Genomic DNA, 27,883 nt, shown 5'->3' with positions numbered 1-27,883 from the left:
CGAGCGCAAATCAACATCAAACGACGCCCAACGAAAATCAGGGAAGAAAATCGGATATGGCTGAGAAAACACAAGGGTCATCAACGCCGCAGAAAATATGACTATATGGAAATCACCCACCACAGTCGTCCATCACCTGTCTACACACGGAGAGAAATGATAATCAATTAGCAGAAGAACAACCGCCAAATAAAAATACTGATCCGTCAACCCCGCCAGTCGAAATAATCCAAGGTAAACAACCGAAACTCAGAGGAATCTACCGTCGTTGCCGCTCTATACGGTTTAAGCCCACCCAACCTGCAAAAATGAATGGAATGGAAAATCTAGACAACCCCACTGCTCCAGATACAGGAAAAGAACCTACCTGCCTTACCACGCTATATAATAACATCAGAGAAACCTTACTAGAAGAAGAAAACTCCAGCATCCAAGAAATACATGAACATTTTCAAACCTATATAACCATACAAATAGCCAGCCTACAATTCAAAGCTCTCATAGATACTGGATCACAAGTTAGCTTAATCCAGAATGATTCTTATTCCCGCCTGAAAAACATAACAGAAATAGCCACATTACCGTTAACCTCAACCTACCTATCAGGTGTCACACCAGGACGTCGTCTCCGAATATCTAAACAATGCCTCCTGGAGATCCAAGTCGAAGGAAAGTGCTTCCCATACTCCTTCCTGGTATTACCTGCAAATGGACCACACATTATTATTGGTGCTGATTTCTTAGCCCATTATAACTCAAACATAAATTTCAAAAATCTTGAACTGCAATTAATCGACAATAGCAATCGGACTAGCATCAATACTCAGATAGTATTAAAGGCCAATGCGGGAGATGTAAGAGTAGTGAGATATCACATGGTTGAAGACTACATTCCTGAAAATGAATACAAGGTGCAATACAGAGAAGGTGAAGAAAGTGAAATGATGAGTCATGATTCAGTGAATGACTACAGCTTGGAAAATGAAACACCAGATGATACTGACATTCTGATGGAAAAGTTACTGAATGAGATTGATAACAATTCTGAATGGGGGCTCGCTATCAAACAATCCATGAAAGAAATGTTCATAAAAAATCGTGCAGTATTTTCAGAACAGCCAGGATTGGCAAATCATTTTCAGTGTAAATTAGAGGTCAAACCACATGAGTCGTATTATAGAAAATCTTATCCCATCCCTTTTGCGCACCGTCAAGCAGCAGCTGCCGAAATAGATAGGATGGAAAGACTAGGCATTATCGAACCATCCACATCGCATTATAGTTTGCCTATTACCTGCGTTTCGAAGAAGGACGGCTCCACCCGACTCTGTCTCGACGCCCGCCAGCTGAATATGATTCTCGACGACGACCGTGAAGCTCCCGCCCAGATCGATCAGGTGTTGCAGACGTTCCATGGCAAGACCATATACTCCACCGTCGACCTCAGCGCCGGATATTGGCAGGTACAAGTGGCCGAAGAATCTCGAGATTACCTGTCCTTCCTCTTCAACGGCCGAAATCTCAGGTTCACCCGACTTGCCTTTGGGATCAGAAATGCAATGGCTATATTTATACGCTGCCTAAGACAATCAATTGGTGAAGACATTTCAGACTTTTGTGCTCTTTACGTTGATGATGCAATTATTTCATCACAGAGTGTGGCAGAGCATATTCAACACCTTGATGTAGTATTCGGTAGACTAATAAAATGTGGTATGAAGTTAAAATTATCAAAATGTGAATTTTTTGCCAAGAAAGTCAAATACCTCGGGCACATCATAACTGATAAAGGTATCATGCAGGACATTGATAAATTAGCAGCTATAAAAAACTTTCCATCTCCATCAAGTCGTAAACAGCTTCAACGTTTTATTGGTTTCCTACAATTCTATCGCCGCTTTAACAAACAGATGTCTCATTATACGGCACAACTGAGTCATGTTTTATCATCCTCTAAACCATGGATATGGGGGCTCAAGGAAGATGCAATTTTTAACCAGTTGAAGGATGCTTTTCTGAAAGCTGTTATATTAAATCATCCAAATCTCAACCAACCGTTTCATATAAATGTTGACGCATCGGATTACGCCTTAGGTGCGGAAATTTTTCAATATGATGAGAAAGGAGAAAAAGGAGTCATAGCATTTTTTAGCAAAACTATGAATGCAGCCCAGAAGAAGTACACAGTCACGGAAAAAGAACTACTAAGCATTGTCGAAGTATGCAAGAAATATAGAACGTTGTTGTTAGGCCAAAAGATTTTTGTTAACACAGACCATAAGGCTCTGACTTTCTTCAAAACAGCCAAGTTAACCAACAACCGACTATCTAGATGGTTTCTGTTATTGCAAGAATTTGACCTAGAACTCACTCACCTGCCAGGTAAACGAAATCAAACTGCTGATTTCTTGTCCAGAGAAGGAAGTGACACCTATGCAAATGAACGACATTCCAATGCTATGTAGCCGAAGATCAACCAGTGCCGTTACCCTTCAATATATCGCCGCTCCTGCACACCGAACTCCTTACATCTGAAAAATTTAAAAACGCACAATCAATGGACAATAAAATCACAGATCTCATTCGCAAGTTATCCAACCCTCCAGTAGAAGAGCACCAGTATCTACAACGCTACACTGTTTTCAACGACCATTTGTTTTATAAGGCTAATAAAAACTCCGATTTTTGGCATCTAGTCATACCACACACCCTAGAAAAGGACGTAATTTTGGAAGCACATGAACGAATTGGTCACTTTGGCATAAGAAAAACAATACATGCCCTGAAAACGTGTTGTTACTTCAAAGGATTGAACAAAAAGGTTACACAGTTAATAAGAGCCTGCGACATCTGTCAAAAAACAAAGCATAACCGTTTTCATATAGCAGGAGAAATGATACCTATCTTACCCTCACAACCACTTGAATTAATATCAGCTGACATCTATGGGCCACTACCTCAGTCTATACACCAAAAACGCTTTATTTTTGTCTTAACCTGCTTGTTCTCAAAATATACAATGTTCTTCCCTATTGGTAAAATCACTGGTGAAAAATTAGCCAATGCATCACCGAAAGATGGACCAATGAAGTTGGTAAACCACAGCGCATATTGTCAGACAACGCAACCTATTTTTGCAGTGCCAAGTGGAAACAAATTTTAGAACAAGCCGGCATTAAAACGTCAAGAGTCTCGGCGTACACTCCCAGTGCAAACCCAGTGGAAAGAAAAATGAAAGAAATTTCAAGATTTATGAGGGCATATAGCAGTCACCGTCATCAACAATGGGTCAAATATGTACCGTTCCTAGAACACTGCATTAATAACTGTGTGAGTGATAGTACCGGGTACACTCCCCACGAAATTATATTTGGCACAAGAAACGAATCATTTATTCAGAGCCTAATCAAGTTTCCAAATCCAGACAAACCTAACCCAAATTTATACCAACTGGTTCGCAATAGGTTAGACAAATCCGCAAAACAAAGGAAAAAATACCATGACAAGGCTACAAAGAAATTCAAATATGAAGTCGGAGATGAAGTACTGGTAAAAGCACATAAATCTTCAGATGCCCTAGGCAAGTTAACTAAAAAATTCTTCCATCTTTACACAGGACCGCATCGAGTGACCGACGTTTCACAGCACAACACCGTCAAGATTCAAGATTCCGAGAACGCCAACAATCACTGGTGGGAAAACGTAATAAATGTAAAACCCTACCGAAGAGCCTAACCAATAAACAATTTCAACTCATCTAATAAACAACAATCCACTTCAAAAGAAGAAATTGAAATCAACTTTAAATCAAGGAATAAAACTGAAAACAACTTTAAGAATTTTACCAACCTGATCAAGCCATCCGCCTCGTGTCAGAGTCATCATCGAAACAATCGCCTGGTATCATCTGCACAACTGAAAAACAGAAACAAGAATTATATTATCCACGGAAAATAATTATAAATTAGAAATAACATGAAATTAGTAGTGAATAGGAGAAAGAAAATAAACAAAGTTTATTTGAAAAAATGTGTAAATCTAACCTTGAAATACAGAATCGATAGAAAAATCTATTCAGAACCAAAGCCTGTTCGATAATTTTCTTCGTCCCACCAACCAATGTGTACGAAATCCTAGAGTCAATGTTAATAGAATCCAAGCAATATCGTTATTCAATTATTATGTAACATATTATTTAATGTGAAATTATAAGCAAAAACGCAACCAAAAATATATATTTATGTTAATTTGCACGAAATGCGCATGTTCTATGTCATATATGAATGTATCTCTAAAAAACTCCAAAGAAAATGAAATTCTTACCTTTAAATGTGAAATTTATTACTGTTGCATCAAAAGATCATGAATTGTAATTCAAATTGATAAATGTAATCTTAAGGACTTAATATTTGTAACCAACATTGATAAAAATCAAGAAAGCCATTTCAAGTGTAACCTGTTTGTACGCAACGTACTAAGCGCAAATAAGAAATTGCTCGAGTCAAACGGTAGACGATTGTCAAGTCACCGAAGTAAAATCACACTCTCACCCAATTTATGTAAAAGCCAAACCAAAGAGTCGAAACTTGTAATAACCATGAAAAAATGATGAAAGTCTATATTTGTTGCAAATACTATTCAAATCTTAAGAAGTAATATGTGAAATCTTGTATATTGTTATAGTTATGGGTCTGCTCATAAGCCACCCGTGAATGGAAGTTGTGGAGTTGTTTTAATGAAGGATCCAAAGAGACCTCATTAATTATTGTATTTCGATTGTATCCAATGAAAGGAACAATCAATTATTTATTTTTCGTAGCCAAAAGTGCACGATATATTGTTTTTAGTGTTAAGTGTTGAGTTTTCGTAGAAGTAAGGAGATGAAATAGTGTATTCATCACAATATCGGATTTTTCAAATAGTCATTGTTTCGACTCGTCTCCCAATTACCTATTTAAAATATCCTGGGGGCTTTTGTGTGATGAATCTTTCAAATAGATCTCATGAAAAGAGAGAAAAATTGTGATTACCTTTTAAAATGAAAGAATTTGCTAAAGGAATAGTTAGCGACCGAGCGATAAAGCTTACTTATCAATAACTGTATATTAGATAAGAGTACCGTTCTGTACTGAATATTTTTCTAGGAAAATTATTCAATAAAATTATAATTATTTTGCGAATAAAGCACAAATTATTTACGAATTGCTCACTGATTTTGAGGTTACACTTTGTTTACTATCGATCAGATGTTTTTAAAACAGTTCGAACGCAGCTGACTGATTCAAAGCATTGTCAAATATCATGCCGGTTTTCATGCAAGGTAAAATATCATCTCTAAAAATTATAAAACTATCAATAAAGGATCAAGAATTTCAAATAAAAAATAAAATGTATGTATTATTGTTGAAATTATTTATTATTTAAGAAATTGTATTATGCGTCAGGTCTTATTGTAACTAAATAGGTCATAGCATGAAATTCTATTATTGATAAAATGGCAGAAATTAATTATAATAATCTCAAACCTAATAAAAATTGTACAAGAATATTAATTTATTAATAATTTAATTCAACTGAACCACATGGTAATTAAATCTCTTTGGTAGGTCTAAACCAATCACAGTGCATAGAAATAGCACCAAGACGGTGATCGTTTGAAAGCAACACATGTTAATCTATTATCAGACACCAACCCTGCCTTATCAGTTACACTAGCACGTGTACATTGTATGAGAGGAACTATGTCTATAAGATTAAGCAGTTTTAAGAATTACATAAATTAAATTATTATTGTAATTAAAGGAATTGTATTCTACTGCTTGCCACTGACGTCATGTTTACGTCACAAGCGTTCTACCAATGGCAAATTTTTATGCAAATTATTACATTGAGATTCCGAGAAGCAAGGTCTAGCCTAAAAGCTTAGAGAAAACAGAGCACTTCCCTTTTGAAATCCTTACCGTGTAGATCTCTTTCATAGTTACCAAGACCTATTTGTAAAATTTCTTGTTCGATTTTTAAATGTTCTATTTGTGAGCCGATATTTTAGGCCAATCTATTTGTTATTTATAAATTTCTGTTTTCATCAATCGATAAATTTAAAAGCTTAAAGTAAACTATCCCTTAATTAATTCGGTGAAGGAGATATTTAAATTAAAATTCCCCACGTGCTGAAACCGAAGCCTGGATTGCCGCCGATCAAACGATTTTTTGATCTAAAGAAGAAAACCACGACGACCAAGGAATTTCACGTGAGTTATAAGTCATAAGGGGCCCCAATCTACGCTTCGAAAATATTTCAGTGCAGAAAAACATAAATTTTTCTTCGTTAAATTATTGGCCACGCCGACAAGCGCTTTAGCACTTAAGAGCCTAGAATTTATTCATATTTAATTTATAAGAATTTGTAGTTGATTAACTATCCTCCGCTGCCTGAACCACGACCCCGAACATTTTAAAAAATATTTTCTATAATTCATTTTTTCACTATTTTTTCAAAACTGTTAAATTTTATCAATTGTAAAATTCTGTTGAATCACGCATGGTATCATGCAAGCACAAGAAAATTTTTAACTATTCTATTAATGCTAAATTATTATCAACCTGTAAATCAAATTCTGAATCTGCACTGTATGATTACATATTTTATTGTAATATATTTCAGTTTTGTTAATTCGCTTTCTGAGTTCGATTATTTCTTAAGCCTGTCAATTATTGTGTCTGATACGTTCTATATCATCAAGAACCGATCGAATACGATCATTGGAATAATTGAATTAAGCTGGATATTGGAACAGGTCTAAGTGGATGTAGCGAGTGGGGTCAGATCGAGATATTTATTCTTTGTCCTTACCTGCTCATATATCAGCTTTTATCTGTTACCTACCTCGACTTAGGAGCGAACTCATCAATTGTACAGCAGAGGCAGCCATAGATCATATAAATTCCTACAATAGAGCTTAAAACCCGACAAGACTCTGTTCTCGAAGTATATTCTGAACGATATTGGTTCAAATACCGTATTTTTAATCCTTCAGAACTTATTAGAGACGCAGTCCCGTAAATTATCTACATCGGGATTTTTGCTCGACCTGTATGATTTTGTATGCTCATTCTTCACAGGTAATAATTTTAAGGTATCCGTATTCAGTGTTTAGCGTCCGCTACACTACTTATAAAAATTTCATCATTATACAATCTGTCATTAGAAGAATCAAGGGTGAGCGAGCGTTTAGGCCTCCCGCGATTCCGACAATTGTATTGAGTCTTGTAGTGAGTCAATCAGTCTGGTGTTCACTCAGCGTCCTCACACGCCATTGCAAAATTTATAGCCACTACACCACTGACTCAGTGCAAGATTCACCCTACATGTGTGAAGCCGTTAAAAAACGCACCACATGATTTGCCGGCCCAACGTGAGGCATTTAAATACAGCATTACATCACCCTACGTGTGTTGTCCTATCCTTGGAGGTGAGAGTGACTCCCCCAGGAAGAGCACCACACCCTCCAATCTCTTTCCTTCAAATGTTGCAAACTTCATTCTATAAATTTCACTTCAATCACAACTAACAATAAATTATTATAGCCAGTCACGATTCCACGAGTGCGGTTCTCAAAATCCAAATTTTGTGAAAATAAAAATATTCAGGTAACTTGAAATAATAATCCACCTTATTGGTCCATTTACGTGAGGTTTTTTGTCTATCATCGGGTTCAATTTATTTAATTATTTATTCAACAGCGACAAAAACACAAAGGTAACTTCGAATAAAATAGGCCCTACCAGAGAAAACTTATACGATTGTTTCATTCTAATGGAGCTCTTCCATTCAAAATCAGCTAATGCATTCTGTTGAGTTGTCATTGATTAACAACATTTTGTACACCTTTCGTTTTCGGTTGGGTGCGATCTTACAAATCGTCGCGCGCTGAGGACCTTGTTCTCCCCTCGATGCATCCTTCATTAGGCTTGTACAATGTAGAACGCTTCTTGTAGTTGTAGCGTTGTACGTTGTAGCTCCCGAGTAGCAATGCTTTTCTTCACGCTCACCCCTGTGTTGTCTTCAATACCTAACCAAACTCAACCTAGACATATTCACTTAATACTGTCAGCATTGGTTAAAAGGGAAGTTCCAGTGGTATTCATGAGGGGTGCTGATAGTTCGAAGTTGATTTCACTACACAACCTTCACGTTATCCCAAATTGATCACACTCTGATAACAGGGCCAGCATATCAGGCCAGCATTGTTTGTTCCCCAGCCACATCCATAAATATGATAACATGTAGAGCAGTGTATGGAAAATACTACACGACCTACTACCATTGCTGTTGTAAGGCACTTTCCGTCTTATCTCTTCTAACTGAATTCATGTACTGCAATCTATAAAGAGGCAGAAGTTATAACCGTTTGCGCTCACGTTCTAGTAGCTAGTGTGCGGTCCACAGTGCTTCTACCAGATTAAGAGACGACGAATTGTTTTCTTCGAGTACCCAGCATGCTTTGTTTGGAAACAGCTCGGGATTCCTGAATAATCTATTCAATTGGCAAACATTGTCGATTCTAGTTCTAGTAATTTGTTTTACCAATGATAAATTTATTATCACTCGCTAATATTCATTTCATTTCATTCAATTCATTTAATTTCAACTAATATTACATAATGCGAATTACAAGATATTGATTATATGGTGGTTGGATATACTGGAGTTATACTGATTCAAGAATTATTAGAACATTTACTACAGATAGCTTGTAATTATTTTTTGGATTTTGAATATTCTATGGTGGTGTTGAATGAGAAATTTAAATTCTTGAGCGTCAAAGCAACTCAGAATTATCACCAAGAGCTTGTTATCATGTTTAGATCATGAGCATGATCATGTTTAAATCTCATTTCCGATAGCCCACATGAATAATCTTATTCCAAATTCTATCATAATATAAAACTCACTGTCATTCCTTTCAATTAGACTCTTTTGAATTTGCCATTATTTATAAATTTCATTAACTATCTTTTCACTGCTATTATTTCAGCCCACTCATTGCTTCATCTCTCAACCTCCTTGAAACCCTATCTGAGAATGGACTTCTTAAGGTCCAAACTTCTCCGTTTCATGCGAAAACATTACAGTAGTACCTTAACTTTTGCATATTTCATCATTTTTCTTGCTCAATATTATTGTAGAACTCATTAGTTTAATATGATTCACCATGTTATTTTACCGCTACTGGTATTTATTTTTAACGCTAGAACGTAAGTTGAATTATGTTTTGTTAAACACATGAATAAAGGAATCTGAATCTGAACCTCCTGGACTCAAAAATAAGATTTTTTTCCGAATTCTGAGCTCTGTCAATATAGTCATTTGATTTGAATTCCTCAACAATAACGACTCCAAAAATGTCTGCATTGGGAAAGAATAGATATTTATTGGAGAAATTTTGAGAAAAGAGAATGGAAACATCATTTCTATCTCATCAAAATTCAATCGATTAATTGATAGGATTCGAAGTCGGGAGCACAGACCAATCAATTCGAAGAACAATACAATCGATTTCCTACTCAGTAGGGGGCTCACAATAAACGTCAACAACTATAGTCCAGGATTTACAGTTCACCGTGTTATTAGTACATTTAAGGTAAAAGAAATACTTTATTGGTTTATTTTTGAATGGTTCTTCAGAATTCTAAATAGGCTCGCTATCCAGGTGGTCTGGTGACCAGAATTCCAATGGTCTGTTCATGAGCTTTCAAACTGACAAAAGACTGTGGAAGACTGTGATCCCAAAGGTCATTTGCATTAGCGAAAAAGCGGGGCCTCCCAGAAGCTATCCTGCGTGATGTATCGTTCTTTTCTTCTGTAAAGTTTTTTTTTTTAATCGCAATTTTTTGCGGAGGATGGCTTCAAATTTTTCCTACATTTTCTCGATAACTGAATTAGTGAAGAATCCCTTCTGCGTCGTCGGTGATCCAGTCATCAAGAAACAATGGACAGGCGAATAGAGATTTAAACTGGACAGAAGGTCTAATTGTATAATGACTGTGCTTCTTCTGACAAAAAATTCCGGCCTACTCCACATTATGTCGTCGGCAAAAAGACCTGGATTGATGGCATCGAGAATCATTGGATTCCTAAATCTCGATTGTTAGAACTTAATCTCTGAACATCAGATAAACTGCATGACAGTTTAATTATCATCAAGGATAAAGCCATTTATTTCTTTTGCCATTTGGAGGTTTTTTCCAAATGAATCGTACAATTTATCCAGCATCAAACACAAGAGTTCCCTATTTCTGTCAATGAAATTTGATGTCATTATCAGAATCAAGTTTCATTATATTTTGAACTTGTTATGTTATGAAGGGAGCTTCTAATATTCATAGAGACTTGTTTGGGATATCCACGATTAATAATTCATTATGAAGCCTATTTTTATTATTATGAGGTTATTAGTTTCTTTTTTGCAATTTAGACAATCAGTCTATTTAATGCATGAGTCTTGTAATAGATAAAACGTATACAAATACCTAATAATTAAGTACAATACCTATTGGAAGTTATATAGAGTTAGTCATATGTATGGGATGGGAACCCTTCAATAAATTGGAGACTGTTGTAGATATAATACTGTAACTTTCAGGATAAGTTATTCGTCGAATAGTTGATTAAAATTTATCAATTATTTTTTTAAAACCTCAAACTTCAATCAGCCGCCATTTTGAATAAAAGTATCATAGAACAATTTCATTGATGTCATCTTTCTAGTTTTGAGAAGGCGTTTGAAATTATGTATCACACAATGGGTGTTTACGTTCAAAATATTTGAGTTACAACCCCTCATTTCTTTAAAAACTAAAACTTCAATCAGCCGCCATTTTGGATACAAGTATCATAGAACATTTTAGTTAGTGTCATATTTCTTGTTTTAAAAAGGCCTTCAAAATGATGTACCACACAATGGGTGTTTACTTTTAAAATATTCGAGTTACAACCCCTAAGTCACCCCCTTATAAGGGGTTGAAATTCAGTTGTACGTCAAAAGGTAGAGTATTTGACCAATAACTTATCCTGGAAGTTAAAGTATTATATCCACAACAGTCTTCAATTTATTGAAGGGTTCCCATACATATGACTCACTCTGTATAAAAAGGTGACTGCCAGGAGCAAAGTTGAATGGAATATACAATTTCGCAAATATCTACGAAAACTTTATTGTTATAAGTTTATGGGATTGTAGGATCAATCTGAATTTAACTGATTGTTCCTCATAGATTCAATTCAATACCATTTATTAAATTCAAATCATTATTCAATTCAAGCCGATAAGCTTATTATTTATGACATATAAGTCTTTGTGGAGATTATACAAATTGTTTATTGCCGCGATTCCTTGATGATTTTTGCTAGTAGTTGATAAGAGCGGGAATACAAAAATGTGAATCAATATTATGACCTATAGGCTGTGAATGCAAAATCAAGCGTCGACTCCAAATCACTAGGTAACTCCATCCTGACGAATTCATTCTCTTTCTTGATTTTTTGCATGAATTGAAGTACAATATACCTATTGTCAAAACTATACTATGAGTAGTTTTTAATGTCAATAACAAATTTTACTGATTAACAAATTTATTCTTCAGGAATTTCTCCCCGCTGATGTGTGTAATATGGACTCTAAGATTAGAAGATAGACATGTTTCCGAAGAGCATTTTAGCAATATCTAGAGTAGAAAAAGGTGGTAATGTAAGGTTTTTACTGGTATGCGACCGAGTTTGGAAATTTTATGTATTCACTCTTGGTGACAGTTTTATGTGTTTGTTTTTCGACCGACAAATATTGCTCATAGCCTCCCCCACCGAATACAACTAACTTTTTCACCTATACCTACTACTGCTTCTCTATGAAAAAGTGTATGTTGATAACCCCATCTATCAACAATGGTAAGATTTGAGAAAGAATTTCCCTCACAGCATAAAAAAGCTCCGATCAACACTAAGTTAGTTACTGTTTGGAGAGTCAAGTTGGAAGAGATAACACACTTGTATTCAAATTTGGGTCTGTAGGCCTGCGGAAATAGGTTTACAGTTTCACAACTCTGTACTTTATGAATGTGATCAATGTACTCTGTGGACTTTTCCGATATCCATCCAAAAACATTCCATTTCCCATTCACTTTCATATCCAGTCACATAAGATCTAATCGTTTTTAGACGTTTATCGAAAAAGTTCACCTGGCACTCGTTCTCTTATTCCTGGAATATGTAGATGACGGTAAGTTTTATAACAGATAAAAAACTTGACCAACTTAAATTTCCGGGAATACAAAAATACTCGATTCACAATACTGGTGTTTCGTATACAGTGAATTGTATCAAGAACATTTTTGTGGAGATGATCATTATTCATAAAATGAGATTGATATAAAATGATATTGTCAGAGGAAACTTCTATACTAGATTAATGATGATGATTGATTCTATGCTATTGTAGAGAACATCTGGATTCAAATGATAGTTGTTCCCAGTGTTAAGTGCCACAAAAATAATCATTTTCGAGAAAATCAGAAATAGATAATCGAACAATAACATGGAATTTATGTATTGATATGGTTGGTGGTTGCATAAGAATCATCAAAAAGTGGCCAAGAAACAATAAATTGTAATGATTTTGAAAATACCAAGAAAAAAGAATAGTGAAACCCTCTTTCAAAGGATAGTATACATATTTTATCTATGTTGGTTTTGATAATTGGGAAAGGTAGTCAAAGTCTGAAGACAATAATCTCAACATCAACTTAATTGAATTTCTCATTCATTTTGAATGAACTCGGTATCGCAGTTGATACATTCTCAATTGTGACTTCAATTTTTTCTAGAAAGTTTTTTCAAAATTTGATCAACTTTATCTCTTCAATGATCGAATATAACAATGAAAATACAGTATAATATTTTTGATTGATTTCATGTTAATCCAATTAGTTTTGCAAACATAATGCAACGGTTCAATGCTGGATAAATCTTTGTATATTGAAAGAGATGATACTATTATTCTCAGTATTGTTGTAAACTTTTATTTATCAATCCCATCTCTCATTTTGAAAATAGGGAATGGAATTGAATTCACTATTAACGAAGTTTCATCTATGTGACAAGTTTAATTGCATCATATTGCAATCAATATGATCCGTACATCATCAATGTACGGAGAGCAACCTTTAAATATCAAAAAGTAGAAAAAGTATTCTCTAAAACAGAAGTTCAAAGACCTCTCATGCCGTTAGCCCACGAAAGCTGCTCGGTAATATTTTACTTTATAATCACTACTTTTTTAGCAACTATTTTAATGAAACGTAAACGAGTAGAAAATAGAATAGGACGGCGATTTTTCGGCGTTTATTTCTGTCTAAATGCTGGCAACCGCGCTGGTGAGAAATACGGAAATCAAGGAAAAGATTTAGAAGGGTTAATGAAGTGGGTAGCTCTGAATCAGTGACAGCATCAAATGGCACATCATTCATCTCTGAAATGTTTGTTTTTCACCTGTGGCAACATGTGCCGGCACATGTCTCTGTTTCGCATCTGTGCAACCTGCTGATAACATCATCATGGAACTCGCTTACTTCCAGTACACCTGATTTCCAACAGAATTCCAGCTTCTAACTTGGCAAACTCTCTTGAGCTCAAACTTCCAATCTCTTCATTTTCGTTGATAATTATTTTTTGATTTCGGGATCAAGAAAAGAGCTGGCATCAGATTACATTGGATGCTGCCTTCTTTCTTGATGCTGAACGGTTGAAAATATTTTTTTTTATTCCAGTATCAGGAAAGAAAAAGAGATAAATTCATATTATCCTAGAATCTGTGAGATTGTGCTCTGTGCCCTTGGAGGGTTACCTCTCATGATAGAGCGATGATATTAGTATTTATAAGAGCAGTCGCTAAATTCCCTCTTTTGCGAATTAATTCACAAAAAATTAAGGCCGTCCGGCTCGCAAAGTTACTGGGTTCAAACCTCAGCTCTAGCTCAGTGGTAGATACATGAATTTTACAAATGCAAGTAATCACCATAAGGTTCAATGACCTGTGATTAATAGTTCTTACCGCTGCTTCTATGAAGTTCTTGAAGAATACCAGTGAGGAAATTAAAAGAATATTTGATGACTGATTATCAGTAACCATATACCACTAGAGAATGATAAGGACCAACTATAGTTGTTTCTAGTTGATTCTTAAAACGCTCGTCGTGAATACAGGTATTCACCAATATATCCTTCCAAATTCCTTAGAACTTACAACGCCAGTTCTTGAAGCTCTCTGGATCCTTATATGATATAACTTGAACCTTATTAATATAATTTTTCAATATACTTGTTCTGGCAGATTAAAGTGATTATCATCAAAAGATGATAAATATTGAGTGCTCTGAATAAGATTAATATTACTTGATTCAATAATTTTAAGTGCTGCTGAATATCTATTGGTACCAAAACAGCTCAAACTGTATATCACGGAATGAACTAGGATAAAATAAATTTCTACGATTTGTATGCTGACATAAAACACAAAGTATATTCCCATAAAAATGTATATATAAACTATTCGATATATCTATAATTTTCTTAAATAAGTGTTTTCTAAAATCTGAATAATTATCACAGGTTCTGCCAATATTCACAATAGTGAGTTTCAAATTCATAAATATATTATATTTAATACTGGTACTTAGACTTCCAGTCAATACAAAATTCTGCAAATAAAAACCTGTTCGGTCTATAGGTTTGATATACTATACTTTGTTCAATTAACAAAATTAATAATTAATAAATTATTATTCAAACATGAGATCTCAGGGATTTATATGAATTCGGGCCGTGCGTGGAAGTAAGCTTCCTACATATATCAAATAAATTTATAAAATGTTCTTATGAACTATGTGATATTATTCAACACATGGTGACTTTTTATTTAATTTAAGTCAATTTGAATAGCGCTTTCGAATAACTCCCCCACTATACGCAGAAAATCTAAAACGAGCTCGTTTGACTTATCACTCACTTAGATGAAGTTCTTGACGGTCTCGGGGATTGAATTAATTATTTACAATAATTAATTAGGTAGGCTCCTTTCGTCTCTGCTGGGCTAGCGCGTGATCCAGATTCTTATAAGTTACTTTCCGAATTAAAGATATATTTATGGGGAATAGTTACAAATTACGAACTCTTTAACAGCACTGAGTTCACAAACAATTTAACATTTAATACACATATTTCACATTGAAAAGGGGTTTGGCTTAATAGTTTTAAAATTTTAAAAAGAGGAAGAAAGAACCCTAAACTCCATGTGCATCCTCTCAGGTCGGGATCTTAAGCCAGAAGAAGGAAAGTTTTCAGAAAAATTTGTCTCTTCCAAGAATAATTCTGTAAGCTACTCTGTGATTGGTATTCAATTTAATAAACTCAATACAATTGGTCGCCTTGGGAATCAGGGCTTCCTCGACTTTATAATAGAAAAACTTAAATAGAAAAGTTTTTATACAAATATATGGAGTGTTTATCTTAAATTGATTTCATAAATAAATCATAACATACTATTTTAATACATTTAGTTTTTTATATGAGTTTTGTATACTCTTGATTTTTCGTGCTTCTTCAGATTATAATAAATATTTATACAGAGATAATAGTTGTTCGTATTTCTACACATCGACTTCCTTTAGTATACATAATATATCCTTTGTGAGTAAATTTTATATAATTCAACCTGTTATACTGGTTGATCGAATAATCAGCTGATTTGTTCAGTGTTGATTCTAATAATTATCGATTTATTCAAGATCGATTAATTCTTTTCAAAATGTAAACAAATAATTCTAACCTCAATGTTCATGCACTTTTATTTTTTTTTTTATAATCCGCCAATAATAAGTAAGCCGCTTTATAATTTTTTGATCTTACCAATGGGTTCTCATAGTTATTGAATCACAATTATGCATGTTTTCTTATCGTTTTCGATAATGCTATTACTCCTAATCGCTAATAATACTTGATTTAAGTTGATTTATCCTTTGACTAGGTCTAACCTTTTTTCCATTTTATAGTTCTATTAAAATTCATTGGTTCATTTTAAAATATTTGGTGGTATTAAATTACCACGTGACAAATCTTATGTAAATGCCATCTCTTTTAACGATCCCGGAATTAAGATATGACCTGAATAAATAATGAGCTAATAAAATAGTTGAGAATTTAATAAATTATTTTCTAAGTACTGGATGAGTTTATTCACTTTGAAGAATGAAATTATTGAATTATTTGATAGAAAATAATTTAAATTCCATAGATGATTATGAAGACTTCCGCAACTTACAGAAGGCTTATCTTGTCAGCAATATTCATAGCTGATGGATAATATATGGAAGGCTCAAAGGATATAATCTGTGAACGCTAAACTTTAGTATTTATCGAGAGAAATAGTAACTCATTGGATGTGTAATGGAATGAAAAAAATATTAATTAGGCGGAGTTAGGACTTTCAAGTCCTCTCCACCACTCAACCTTGAAATGTGTCTCATTAAAGAGAAGTTGTCAATCAATACAAGACATATTCATTTGTAATTATCAATTTGTGAAATTTGAAAGCAATTCAGGAAACTTGATAATTTGATATCTGATAGCTAAACTGAATTTTTTCATATCAGCTCATGCCAGGCCACAGGCATATTGCTAAGTGAGTCAGGTGATTGCTTTGAATGCACACAAAAACCAGAAAAAATGTATTTTTGGTAAGTTAAGTTTGGATCCATACAGAGACCCGTCAACAATATTATCTTGGAATCGCTTCCTGTTTAAGAAAATAACCTTTCTGTACCAACGTAGGATGAACTGTGATTTATTCTCAACCATTTTAATCTAGTTGGGAAGACTTATCGCGTTCATGACTTCCAAACACACTATTACCAGTTTCAATGCTACCGCAGTCAAGTGATGATAATTATAGTAGGTCCAATATTAGAAAGCACACACTATAATTCACTAATATGAGTAATGGAGATGAACGGCCTTTTAAGCTTCTTGGCGGATAAAAGAAGAAAATTCGATAGTTTAGAAGTCTAACGGCAAGTATTTAGAATCGTTACTTGAAAATTTACCGCTGTTGCGTAGGCGAGGGGGTGGGGGAGAGTGGTGCGAGGCATATTTATCAACTTGCCACCCAAGCGAGCACTGGGCTCCAGGTTCTAAACTGTCAGCATTGGTTGAATGGGGAGCTTTCATACAATATATATAAGGAATGCTGACAGATCCAAGTGAATTTCACTATAGTTGTTTCCTCGATTTCAAGCTCTAAACTTTCACTGTGTGCGGGGGAGGGGTTGAGGTGTGTTTAAAAATATGAGTGAATGCATCTGTTGAAGCAGTAGATTATTCCAGAGCTAGTAGCTCTCTCTCACTCTATCTCTGATCAGCTCAAAGAGTTGTGACGGTAGCTTTTTATAAATAATTCCAACCCCATCTCTCTTTAATCCTTCTCTACCTGTTTCTCTCTCATTCCTCCCACTAAATTATAAAAACGAGAATTTCGGCGGACACAAAAAAGATGTGTTAAGGCCAAAATTATTGTCAACACGTGCCGTAGTGCTGGCTCCGAATAATGACCTACCGTTAATTCAAACTAGGTTTATAGAGGGTCTTTTTTCGTGTACACGTTTTTTCTATCAAGAAGAGAAGATCTGTGTACAAAATTGAAAGGTTGTAGAGCTATAATTCACACCTAAACGACTACAAGAATAACTCTGAACACCTGAATCGTTTTTACCAGCTTATCTCAAGATAAGAAAGAAACTTAAGCTGTTGGAAAGATGTTAGAATGTTATCATGAAAATGTGTTATAAGAATTATTAATAAAGTACCTTCTCTAAATGTTTGGATAGAGGCTATTATTTTTATAATCGAATGTCAGAATGTCTGTTATGAATCAAATATACTAATTGTAAAGTATCGGAAATTTGGGTAGATAAAAATCCCTAACCGAAGTATTAATAGGTCTGAAATAAAGTAACTGGCTAATATCGCCAAATAGATAACAATTAAGATTAGATAGCATCAGCTTGTTCTGGCTAAACGGTACAAAAAAACCTAAAAAGGATTTGAAAGAATTTGTTGCTAATAAATATATTATTATATAAAATATTTGAAGATTGAGGTTAGGTATATGCATTCAGTGATCGGCGACCTAAAGATCGACCGAATCGAGCAACGTAGAATCTGACCAAACCCCTTGGCAGAGCTCTATTGCAACAAAACAGTATGCAATGTGAAAGAACATATGATCACGTGGCTAACTATTAGGTAGCATGAAATAAATATTAGTATATAGAATATTAGCTAGCATGTAGAGAGCATAAGTAAAAAACCAAATAAAAATAATTAAGTGTATTCAGGAAATAGGAGGTACCAGGTGCATGAATACTGAATCAAATTTGCATGCACCAATAGCACAACGGCAGTTAATAGGCGGCAATTGTAGGCCAATTCAAAAATATTTATATATATTTCTATAAATGTTCGGAATTTATGTTAAATTATTGTATAGTCTATGTTATAGATATGGCCCGAAGGCAAAGAAATTATTAAACACACAACCTAAGTAATAATTTGATATTTTTTGTACGATCTATTTGAACCTAAATGGCGGAGGACTAAGATATTCAAATTTTATGTTAATTTGAAAGTCGGAAATAAGATTTGTAAAATTGAGAAAGGAGAACCAGCACTCGCCAGCCAAATGCCACCATGAGAGGACCCTAAATATTTTAGAGCGTAATACCTTGCTATAAATTGTAAAAGTTAAAGTTAGATCAAATTATTAAATTTCTTAAAAGACTTTGTGATGCTCTTGTAAAGCAGAAGTCATTTTCAATTTCAAATAATTTTATAACCCCTTGGAAGAGACGATTCCGGCTACCATATCCCAGGACCACCAGGAGTTGGATCGACATCGGCGGCTTATAAGAAGATTTCGACACGTGAGTGATAAATATTGAATTAGTGATGGGCGCCCTAGTGCTTCGAATCTATCAAATGATCAAAGCTAGCTCGTCGAAAGGGTTTTTATTATAAATTAAGAATTTAATAAGAAAAATACTTGCGCAAGTAAATATAGTATTAAAGGTATTTTATTAAAGGAGTAAATGGATCAATACATTTCAGAAAATTCTATCGAATCAAAGAAGTATAAAATCTAGGCTATTAAAACATATTCATATGATCTTTAATTTTTGCAATATAATTTGCGATAGTTTGTTATAGCTCTAATTCACTAGATGAATTGCTCTACTTATTCCATCAGGTGCCGAATCTTGCACCCTGAGATAAAAATATATTCTATACAGAGAAATCTACTAAGTACTAGAGAATTTAATATATATATTTGGATTATTAGTTGCCAATTTATCAAGTTGATCTTAAAGAACTTATTTTTAATTGAATTGTCCAAGTCGACAAGTATTAGCAAGCTCATATCGCAGCTACATGCAAAAGGATGCATATGATTTTAAGATAAAGGCACATGGTAATGATTCGTGCCATAAATCTAGAGTATAAAGTTTAGCCTGTGATATTTTACTGATTTCAATTATTGTTCCATTTTTATTTTATATTATATTTTTATCGCTCTTTATACATTTTTGCCTCGATCTATTTTTTGCATTATTTGTTAATATATGTATCAAATTGTTTATGGTGTGCAATTTATTTTAATTCCTCAACACTATAGTTTAAGTATCGTATTTATATATATTTATTTTTTTTAATGAATTACAAAGTTATAGGGGAAGCTCATACTTGGCCTATAAAGATTTTATGAGACTGAACCTATTAAAAAACCACGACCTAATTATATAATTATATCAAATATTCATGCTCTACCGACTGATGCCAAGCAGGAGGCTAATCGTTATTTAAATAAAGAATAACGTGACATAAAACATGGCGCCCAACGTGGGGCTGATGATGAGAGCCGAGCTCATTGAATAATTATTTGAAATTAAGTCAATACCCATATTGAAGATAATATTGAAAGACAAGTCTAGTTATATTGAAATTTATCGTGGATGGATAATGAAATTACGGATAACTTATACGAGTATTGAGGAAAACAGGGGAAGTAAAATTTGTATTACTTTTTGGGGAATCAATAGCTTTAAATAAAGAGAAATTATATGTTTTAAAGAAAATTTTATATTATTGTTATTGTAAAAAATATATGTTTTATAGAGAGAGATTATATTTTATAGGCCTAAACTGCTATTACTTTCTAGTCAAGAATATATTATGTATTTAAGCCAGTTGGAAAATAAGTCACAGTCTGTAAACTAGTCAAGAATTAATACTAAACATTGGGGGCGCTAGAGCATTATATAAAACTTAAGTATAAATACCTTGTACTTTGAGTATCCAAACACTTTGCACATAACTGTTTCACTGTAAGTCCCGGTTTGTGTCTCTTTTTTAAGCATTTTCGCTTATCATTTATCACTTTTTTAATTAGCATTTATCATATTTGACACAATGAATCACACTCCCGCAAACTCTGAAGTTTCATATATGTACGGCGGTTGCACAGATCCCACTTTGTCGACTCCCAGCACATCAAACCCCACCATGGTAGATGCCAATACGCCACGAGAAAGGGAACCAGGAAGTGTCGGGTCGATAGTCTTCGATCCACAAGGTCTGCAACCTCTATCATCCACTCGAATCGACGCCGCTGACACACCATTGAATCAACGGATAGCAGAGATCAACTTTGAAGGGGGCGAGGAGCAGCCTGCAGAACCCGCATCTCCAGAGGCCGAGTCACATCTGAGCAAACAAAGCCTATTTTCAGTCACAGAGCTAGATCCATTTAAAAGGGTAATAATGGAACAAACTAGCAGTATGTTCAATATTATGTTACAAAACACAATGGATAATATGATGCAGGAGATTAAAAAAGATAATGCTGCAATAAAAGAGGCAAATAAACAAACAGTGGAACAGGGCATGAAAGAGACAGCAGGTGCTATAAAATCAGTAGAACGACGGTTGGATACTATTGAGACTAAAGTAGAGAATCATAGGGAAGAATTAAAAACAATGATAACTCTACAGAAAGAAAGTCAGGATAAAGTTATGGCAGGATTATCGGAAAGGTTGGATACGGTTACCTGTGAACTCAACGAAAGGATAGATAACCTAACCACACAAATCACCACACCCATTCAGGATTTAACAAATAACATTAAGGCCGATTGCCATCAAGAAATCCACAAACAAATTACCGTTGCCAATCAAAATTTAACAACTACAGTTGACAAAAATATTAACAGTATTAAAGAAATACAAAATAAACAGATTAATATGTCCACAAAAATGAACCAACTGCAAGGTAGCATCAATCAAAATACAGAAACCTGTAAAGCTTCAAACGGAACTCTACTAATCCAAAAATCCACTCTGACTCAATTAGGTCAAGAAATAAATGCTAATAAAATTACACATAATAGTCAATGGCAGATGGCACAGGAAAAAATAACAGCATTAGAAAATCATATTCAACAACGACATCAAGGAATTCAAGCAGATAACATCAACTCACATAGTATATTGCAAGGACTGGGCAAGTTTGATAATACTGATCGCCATTTGCAACCTCAACCATTCATTGATCAGATAAAATTAGTACAAACTCTTGCACCTACCTCTTGGAGCATGTGGCGTCTTCGTTTGACTAGTTTATTGATTGGCGAACCCCTGATGTTCTTTCGGAGTAGAGCCCATGAATTTACATCATTGGATGAGTTTGTAGCTGTCTTCCTGGAACAGTATTGGAGCACAAGTAAACAGTTGGACGTGCTAGCGGACATTATATCATGCGATTTCAATCCTAACTTAGACGGTGCATGTACCACTTTCGTCACTGCCCTACAGTTTAAAAATTCTCAATTGAGCGAGCCCATTAACGAATCGGCATTAGCAAGTATTATTTTAAAGAAGCTACCGTATCAAGTTAGAATGGCACTCGACACACAACCCATTACTGATTGCAAACAGCTAATAAATCATTTATATGGCATACAGTCTGTGATGGCAATGTCAAACCACCGTTCAGACCAAAGATACACACGAAATCAACATAACTCAAAAAGTAATCAATATAATAGCCAAAATTATGAACCAGTACCATATGATCGCTACAGATCTGCCCCTCAATTTGAACGCCGTTATGAGCACAAGCAAAATGGTAACTGGAATAATGAAAAATTTCAAAATCGCACAACCAACCACTATGCCCAGCAGAGCAACCGCAGGAATCACTATGATGGCCGTGATCGATTAAACTCAAATAATAGTCACACTCAGAACAATTACAACAGCAATTACAAACCGCCACCTCAACAAGTAAGCACAAATTATACATTAGCGCATGCAACAGGATTGAATCAACAAAAAACCCGGAACCCAGCACCCAACGACCCGCCACCAGATATACTGAAAACTACATCTAAACAATTATGTCTACATGATACCCCCAATATAACAATACAAGACAGCCTACCATCGAAAACCGCCGCCAACAATGCAATTAAAACCAGCTGCAAGCAACAATCCATTTTAAGTATCCTGTTCCCAACCGAAGAGCAATCCACCACCGAAGAGTCACTACTAAATATAAACAGTCACCAGGATCATGCACTAATTAAGGAGTTAGTGAATACAGAAAAGATTAAAAACGTAACAGATCCGTGCACTGAACCTACAACCGCCTATCAAGGGACACCACCGAAGCGCACCAAGGACCAAGAGGATGACACCAGGCAGGACGGACTACCGGACAAGAGGAGCGACCACCGCAAGGCCCGGTGACGGAGGCGCTCGAGGACACCCGGCCGACATCAGGACAGAGAGGACGGCATTATGGAGAAAAGAGGCATGCATCGCAAGGCCCGGAGGCGGAAGAAGCGACGAAGGAGGAACCGCGCGCGCGCATACCGGCCGCATGCACGTTTTAAACGCCCGAGGAGGACACCGGACCGGCACCGAGGAGGACAGGAAGAGATCATCAACGTCATGCATCCGCGGCACATACGCTTCAAGGAAGAAGATCAGCGATGTGACCGGAAGAATGGGCCAAAGAAATGGGATAGAAACGGAGCTACTGATAGGAGCTACTGATTCGTGCATGGGCAACAAGGAAATGGAAGATGGACTAATGAAGAATAGAAAGTGGTTAATAAGAGTGAAAGAAATAAGGAATTATATTAATAAGATGGAAGTGCCTGACTATATGATTAGAGATTATACTATTGAAAAGATGATAAATGTTTGGATATGGTGTTTAATGTTTGTTATGATGGCTGTGATATTAATAAACGACTGTGTTGTGGATAGAATGGAAAATATTGTATTATTATTGATAAATGAAACTACTATTGATGATTGGAGATTTAATATTATAAAAATGTTTATTGTTGTGAGCCTAATGAGTTATAATGAGCCGAAATCAAAAATATCAGATGAAAATAAGAGGAAAGATGAATTAAGACTACAGGATGAATCGGAAAGGAACAGATTGAAAGAAACTACCATTAATGAAACAAGGAATTATTTAAAGGAGTACACAAGATACCGGGGTTTTATATTCATGAAGATAAATTAATAATAGGACAGCCTCAACAATCAACAAATGGATAGCAGATAACCCAACCAGCCTACAGTATAGCTACAAGCAGAAAGCCAAAAGATACGGGAAAACCACAACAATTCTACATGAAATATCATCGAATTTAAAATAAATATGATAAGTAATCAAAGAAAACACCACTATCAAGCCAATTACTAACCTTTCTTAATAAATTTAATATTGATGAAGCCACCTCGTGTCGACAAATCAGATTTTTGATTTCTCCCAACCATCCAAAGCCTGCAACAAGCAAAAGATTAACTTTTAAATATGTAATTAAATTAGTTACATCAAATAAAAAAGGACACAAGCGGGGATAGAATATTTAAAATTTGTTAATTACCTTTAAAGAGGAAAAATGTAGAAATTAGGTTACTTGCAAGACTCGACAACCAGTTATGACGTAAGCAGTATGAAGATAGAGACAGCGACCAGCTGAGCAAAGCCACCTAAATCAAATATGTAACGTCTGTTAAACATATGATTATAAAAAAGTATTGTAACCCAAAAATGTTATTTATTACTGTTATTTATTATATTTATTAATGTTAGTATATTTATTTATATGTTTTATATTTATTACCATTAGTTATGCCATGTTTGTACCCTGAAAAAACCTAAAGTGAATGCTAGCTGCCCAAAACCAAAGAGCCATTAGCAAAAGAAAAGTATTGTACCTGATGTATAGAAAATTATTTATATTAAGACCTAAGAAGAACTATAAAATATAAGCCCAGAAGTTTTGTACATCGAAATTATTGTCTAAAAAGAATCAATTGTGAGAATCAAGAAATGTGTGTAGTTAGGTTGGCGGCCCTGTGAGCGGCGAATTTAAAAATACTATGTTTTAAGTGTTGTAAGGAGGAATGCGTCTAGAAGATTATATTTATGATATTTTATGTGTGTTGAGGAGGAGAATTTGTTATTGTATTTGATAGAGGTCTAAAGGAGGTGCAGCAGATAGATCTGCGAATTGTGAAAAAAGTCTGAGAGTATAATTTATAAATAAAGTATGGTATATATCGATGTATTGAAGGGTGGATTTTCATTAAAAACATTGTGATTCTCAAATATTTTGAATTCAAATCCAGGGGCGCGTGTAAAGTATCGGAAATTTGGGTAGATAAAAATCCCTAACCGAAGTATTAATAGGTCTGAAATAAAGTAACTGGCTAATATCGCCAAATAGATAACAATTAAGATTAGATAGCATCAGCTTGTTCTGGCTAAACGGTACAAAAAACCTAAAAAGGATTTGAAAGAATTTGTTGCTAATAAATATATTATTATATAAAATATTTGAAGATTGAGGTTAGGTATATGCATTCAGTGATCGGCGACCTAAAGATCGACCGAATCGAGCAACATAGAATCTGACCAAACCCCTTGGCAGAGCTCTATTGCAACAAAACAGTATGCAATGTGAAAGAACACATGATCACGTGGCTAACTATTAGGTAGCATGAAATAAATATTAGTATATAGAATATTAGCTAGCATGTAGAGAGCATAAGTAAAAAACCAAATAAAAATAATTAAGTGTATTCAGGAAATAGGAGGTACCAGGCGCATGAATACTGAATCAAATTTGCATGCACCAATAGCACAACGGCAGTTAATAGGCGGCAATTGTAGGCCAATTCAAAAATATTTATATATATTTCTATAAATGTTGGGATTTATGTTAAATTATTGTATAGTCTATGTTATAGATATGGCCCGAAGGCAAAGAAATTATTAAACACACAACCTAAGTAATAATTTGATATTTTTTGTACGATCTATTTGAACCTAAATGGCGGAGGACTAAGATATTCAAATTTTATGTTAATTTGAAAGTCGGAAATAAGATTTGTAAAAATTGAGAAAGGAGAACCAGCACTCGCCAGCCAAATGCCACCATGAGAGGACCCTAAATATTTTAGAGCGTAATACCTTGCTATAAATTGTAAAAGTTAAAGTTAGATCAATTATTAAATTTCTTAAAAGACTTTGTGATGCTCTTGTAAAGCAGAAGTCATTTTCAATTTCAAATAATTTTATAACCCCTTGGAAGAGACGATTCCGGCTACCATATCCCAGGACCACCAGGAGTTGGATCGACATCGGCGGCTTATAAGAAGATTTCGACACGTGAGTGATAAATATTGAATTAGTGATGGGCGCCCTAGTGCTTCGAATCTATCAAATGATCAAAGCTAGCTCGTCGAAAGGGTTTTTATTATAAATTAAGAATTTAATAAGAAAAATACTTGCGCAAGTAAATATAGTATTAAAGGTATTTTATTAAAGGAGTAAATGGATCAATACATTTCAGAAAATTCTATCGAATCAAAGAAGTATAAAATCTAGGCTATTAAAACATATTCATATGATCTTTAATTTTTGCAATATAATTTGCGATAGTTTGTTATAGCTCTAATTCACTAGATGAATTGCTCTACTTATTCCATCAGGTGCCGAATCTTGCACCCTGAGATAAAAATATATATTCTATACAGAGAAATCTACTAAGTACTAGAGAATTTAATATATATATATTTGGATTATTAGTTGCCAATTTATCAAGTTGATCTTAAAGAACTTATTTTTAATTGAATTGTCCAAGTCGACAAGTATTAGCAAGCTCATATCGCAGCTACATGCAAAAGGATGCATATGATTTTAAGATAAAGGCACATGGTAATGATTCGTGCCATAAATCTAGAGTATAAAGTTTAGCCTGTGATATTTTACTGATTTCAATTATTGTTCCATTTTTATTATATATTATATTTTTATCGCTCTTTATACATTTTTGCCTCGATCTATTTTTTGCATTATTTGTTAATATATGTATCAAATTGTTTATGGTGTGCAATTTATTTTAATTTCCTCAACACTATAGTTTAAGTATCGTATTTATATATATTTATTTTTTTTAATGAATTACAAAAGTTATAGGGGAAGCTCATACTTGGGCCTATAAAGATTTTATGAGACTGAACCCTATTAAAAAACCACGACCTAATTATATAATTATATCAAATATTCATGCTCTACCGACTGATGCCAAGCAGGAGGCTAATCGTTATTTAAATAAAGAATAACGTGACATAATATAGATATTTTATCATGCATGATACTTCATAGAGTGTAACTTTGAATACTAGGTACTTGACCAAATCTTTGAATGCTCATTACCTTCAAATAATAGCTCCATTTGACAATTCTTCTGTTCTTTAAAATTATGTGGATTGAGCTCCACCATTAATGAATGAGAGATTAATTTTTGGAGTAATTCCTTGTAGGATTATATTTGAGAAACTTTGAAACAAAAATATTAGACCACACCATTTGTCAGCACCCAAATCCATTGATTTTCTAAAGTTGTATCTTCTAAAATTTCATTCTCCACTTCCTACTGACCTCTCTCCTCATCTCGATTATTCTTCCTAATAGTTTTCTCTCCACCACGCCATCCTCAGATCTGTATCACCGTCCAAAAACCTGACTCGTAAGAATGAAGTCTTTCTTTCTCGAGCTCTGCGGCTGTCGAAATGACCCGAACGTGATCAGCTTCTAAATGCCGTTCGTAATATCTTCCGAAATTACTTTTTGGGCAGTTTCGGCGTGTAACTCGAGCCTCCAGTCACTGTTAGGCAAGATGACACGCAAAGATATCTGCATAACTGTTTTATACGGCTCGTAAGCTCGAGCACAGTGCTCGAATTTCTCACCAGAGACACACTGTTCATTCTCAGATAAAGATCTTGCAGTCATAATTCGGCATGGGATTACACTCCTAAATAAACTTGTAGTTTGTTGCTACTCAACATTTTTTATCAATAAATTCTCCAAAATCTAACGATATCAGATTTATTTCTCCATATTTGGTGCCTATTATCTGAGATTATGTATTTTTCGAACGGGATTTGAGATTTGCAATAACATTCTGGTTGTTCTTATAACTGAATTAAATCACAGATTCCATAACACAGTTATTTTCCTGTAGCTGTTTCAGAGGTTTAAAACTTCCTGTTTATTTGATACTGTTAAAGCCCATATATGATCCTGAAAAACCTCTTGTTCGGAAAGGTTATTATATCTCTTAATTCTATTTTTGTAGTCAGATTCCTTGTAAGACCGATAGAACAAAAATTGACTTCTGTTCTCTA

The 27,883-nt window shown here is 34.5% G+C and overlaps 1 protein-coding gene across 1 annotated transcript; it reads right to left on the bottom strand.

Moving 5' to 3' along the window:
* Positions 1 to 191: 191 nt before the first annotated feature.
* LOC111062195 lies at positions 192 to 27,488 on the bottom strand. Its single transcript, XM_039431379.1, has 4 exons — positions 27,321 to 27,488; positions 2,376 to 2,457; positions 1,295 to 1,540; positions 192 to 702 (listed from the first exon to the last, which is right to left on the bottom strand). The coding sequence occupies exons 1-4, from the start codon at positions 27,486 to 27,488 to the stop codon at positions 596 to 598; spliced, it is 603 nt and encodes a 200-aa protein (XP_039287313.1). The 3' UTR covers positions 192 to 595.
* Positions 27,489 to 27,883: the final 395 nt, after the last annotated feature.

The sequence above is a fragment of the Nilaparvata lugens genome, chromosome 6, assembly GCF_014356525.2.
Source record: "Nilaparvata lugens isolate BPH chromosome 6, ASM1435652v1, whole genome shotgun sequence".
NCBI classification, from domain to species: Eukaryota; Metazoa; Arthropoda; class Insecta; order Hemiptera; family Delphacidae; genus Nilaparvata; species Nilaparvata lugens.
Note: the sequence above shows the minus strand (reverse complement) of the source record. Positions and strands in the feature narration are given on the sequence as shown.

Excerpts from the sequence above, each read along its gene's own strand:
- LOC111062195 (XM_039431379.1), bottom strand. The coding sequence starts at position 27,488 with ATGACTGCAAGATCTTTATCTGAGAATGAACAGTGTGTCTCTGGTGAG. Across the intron at positions 1,541-2,375 it reads TGATTTCGTTTACCTGGCAG|GCAAGTCGGGTGAACCTGAG; the intron begins GTGAGTGAGTTC and ends CTGATCCCAAAG. Across the intron at positions 703-1,294 it reads CGTCCTTCTTCGAAACGCAG|GTAATACCAGGAAGGAGTAT; the intron begins GTAATAGGCAAA and ends GTCCATTTGCAG.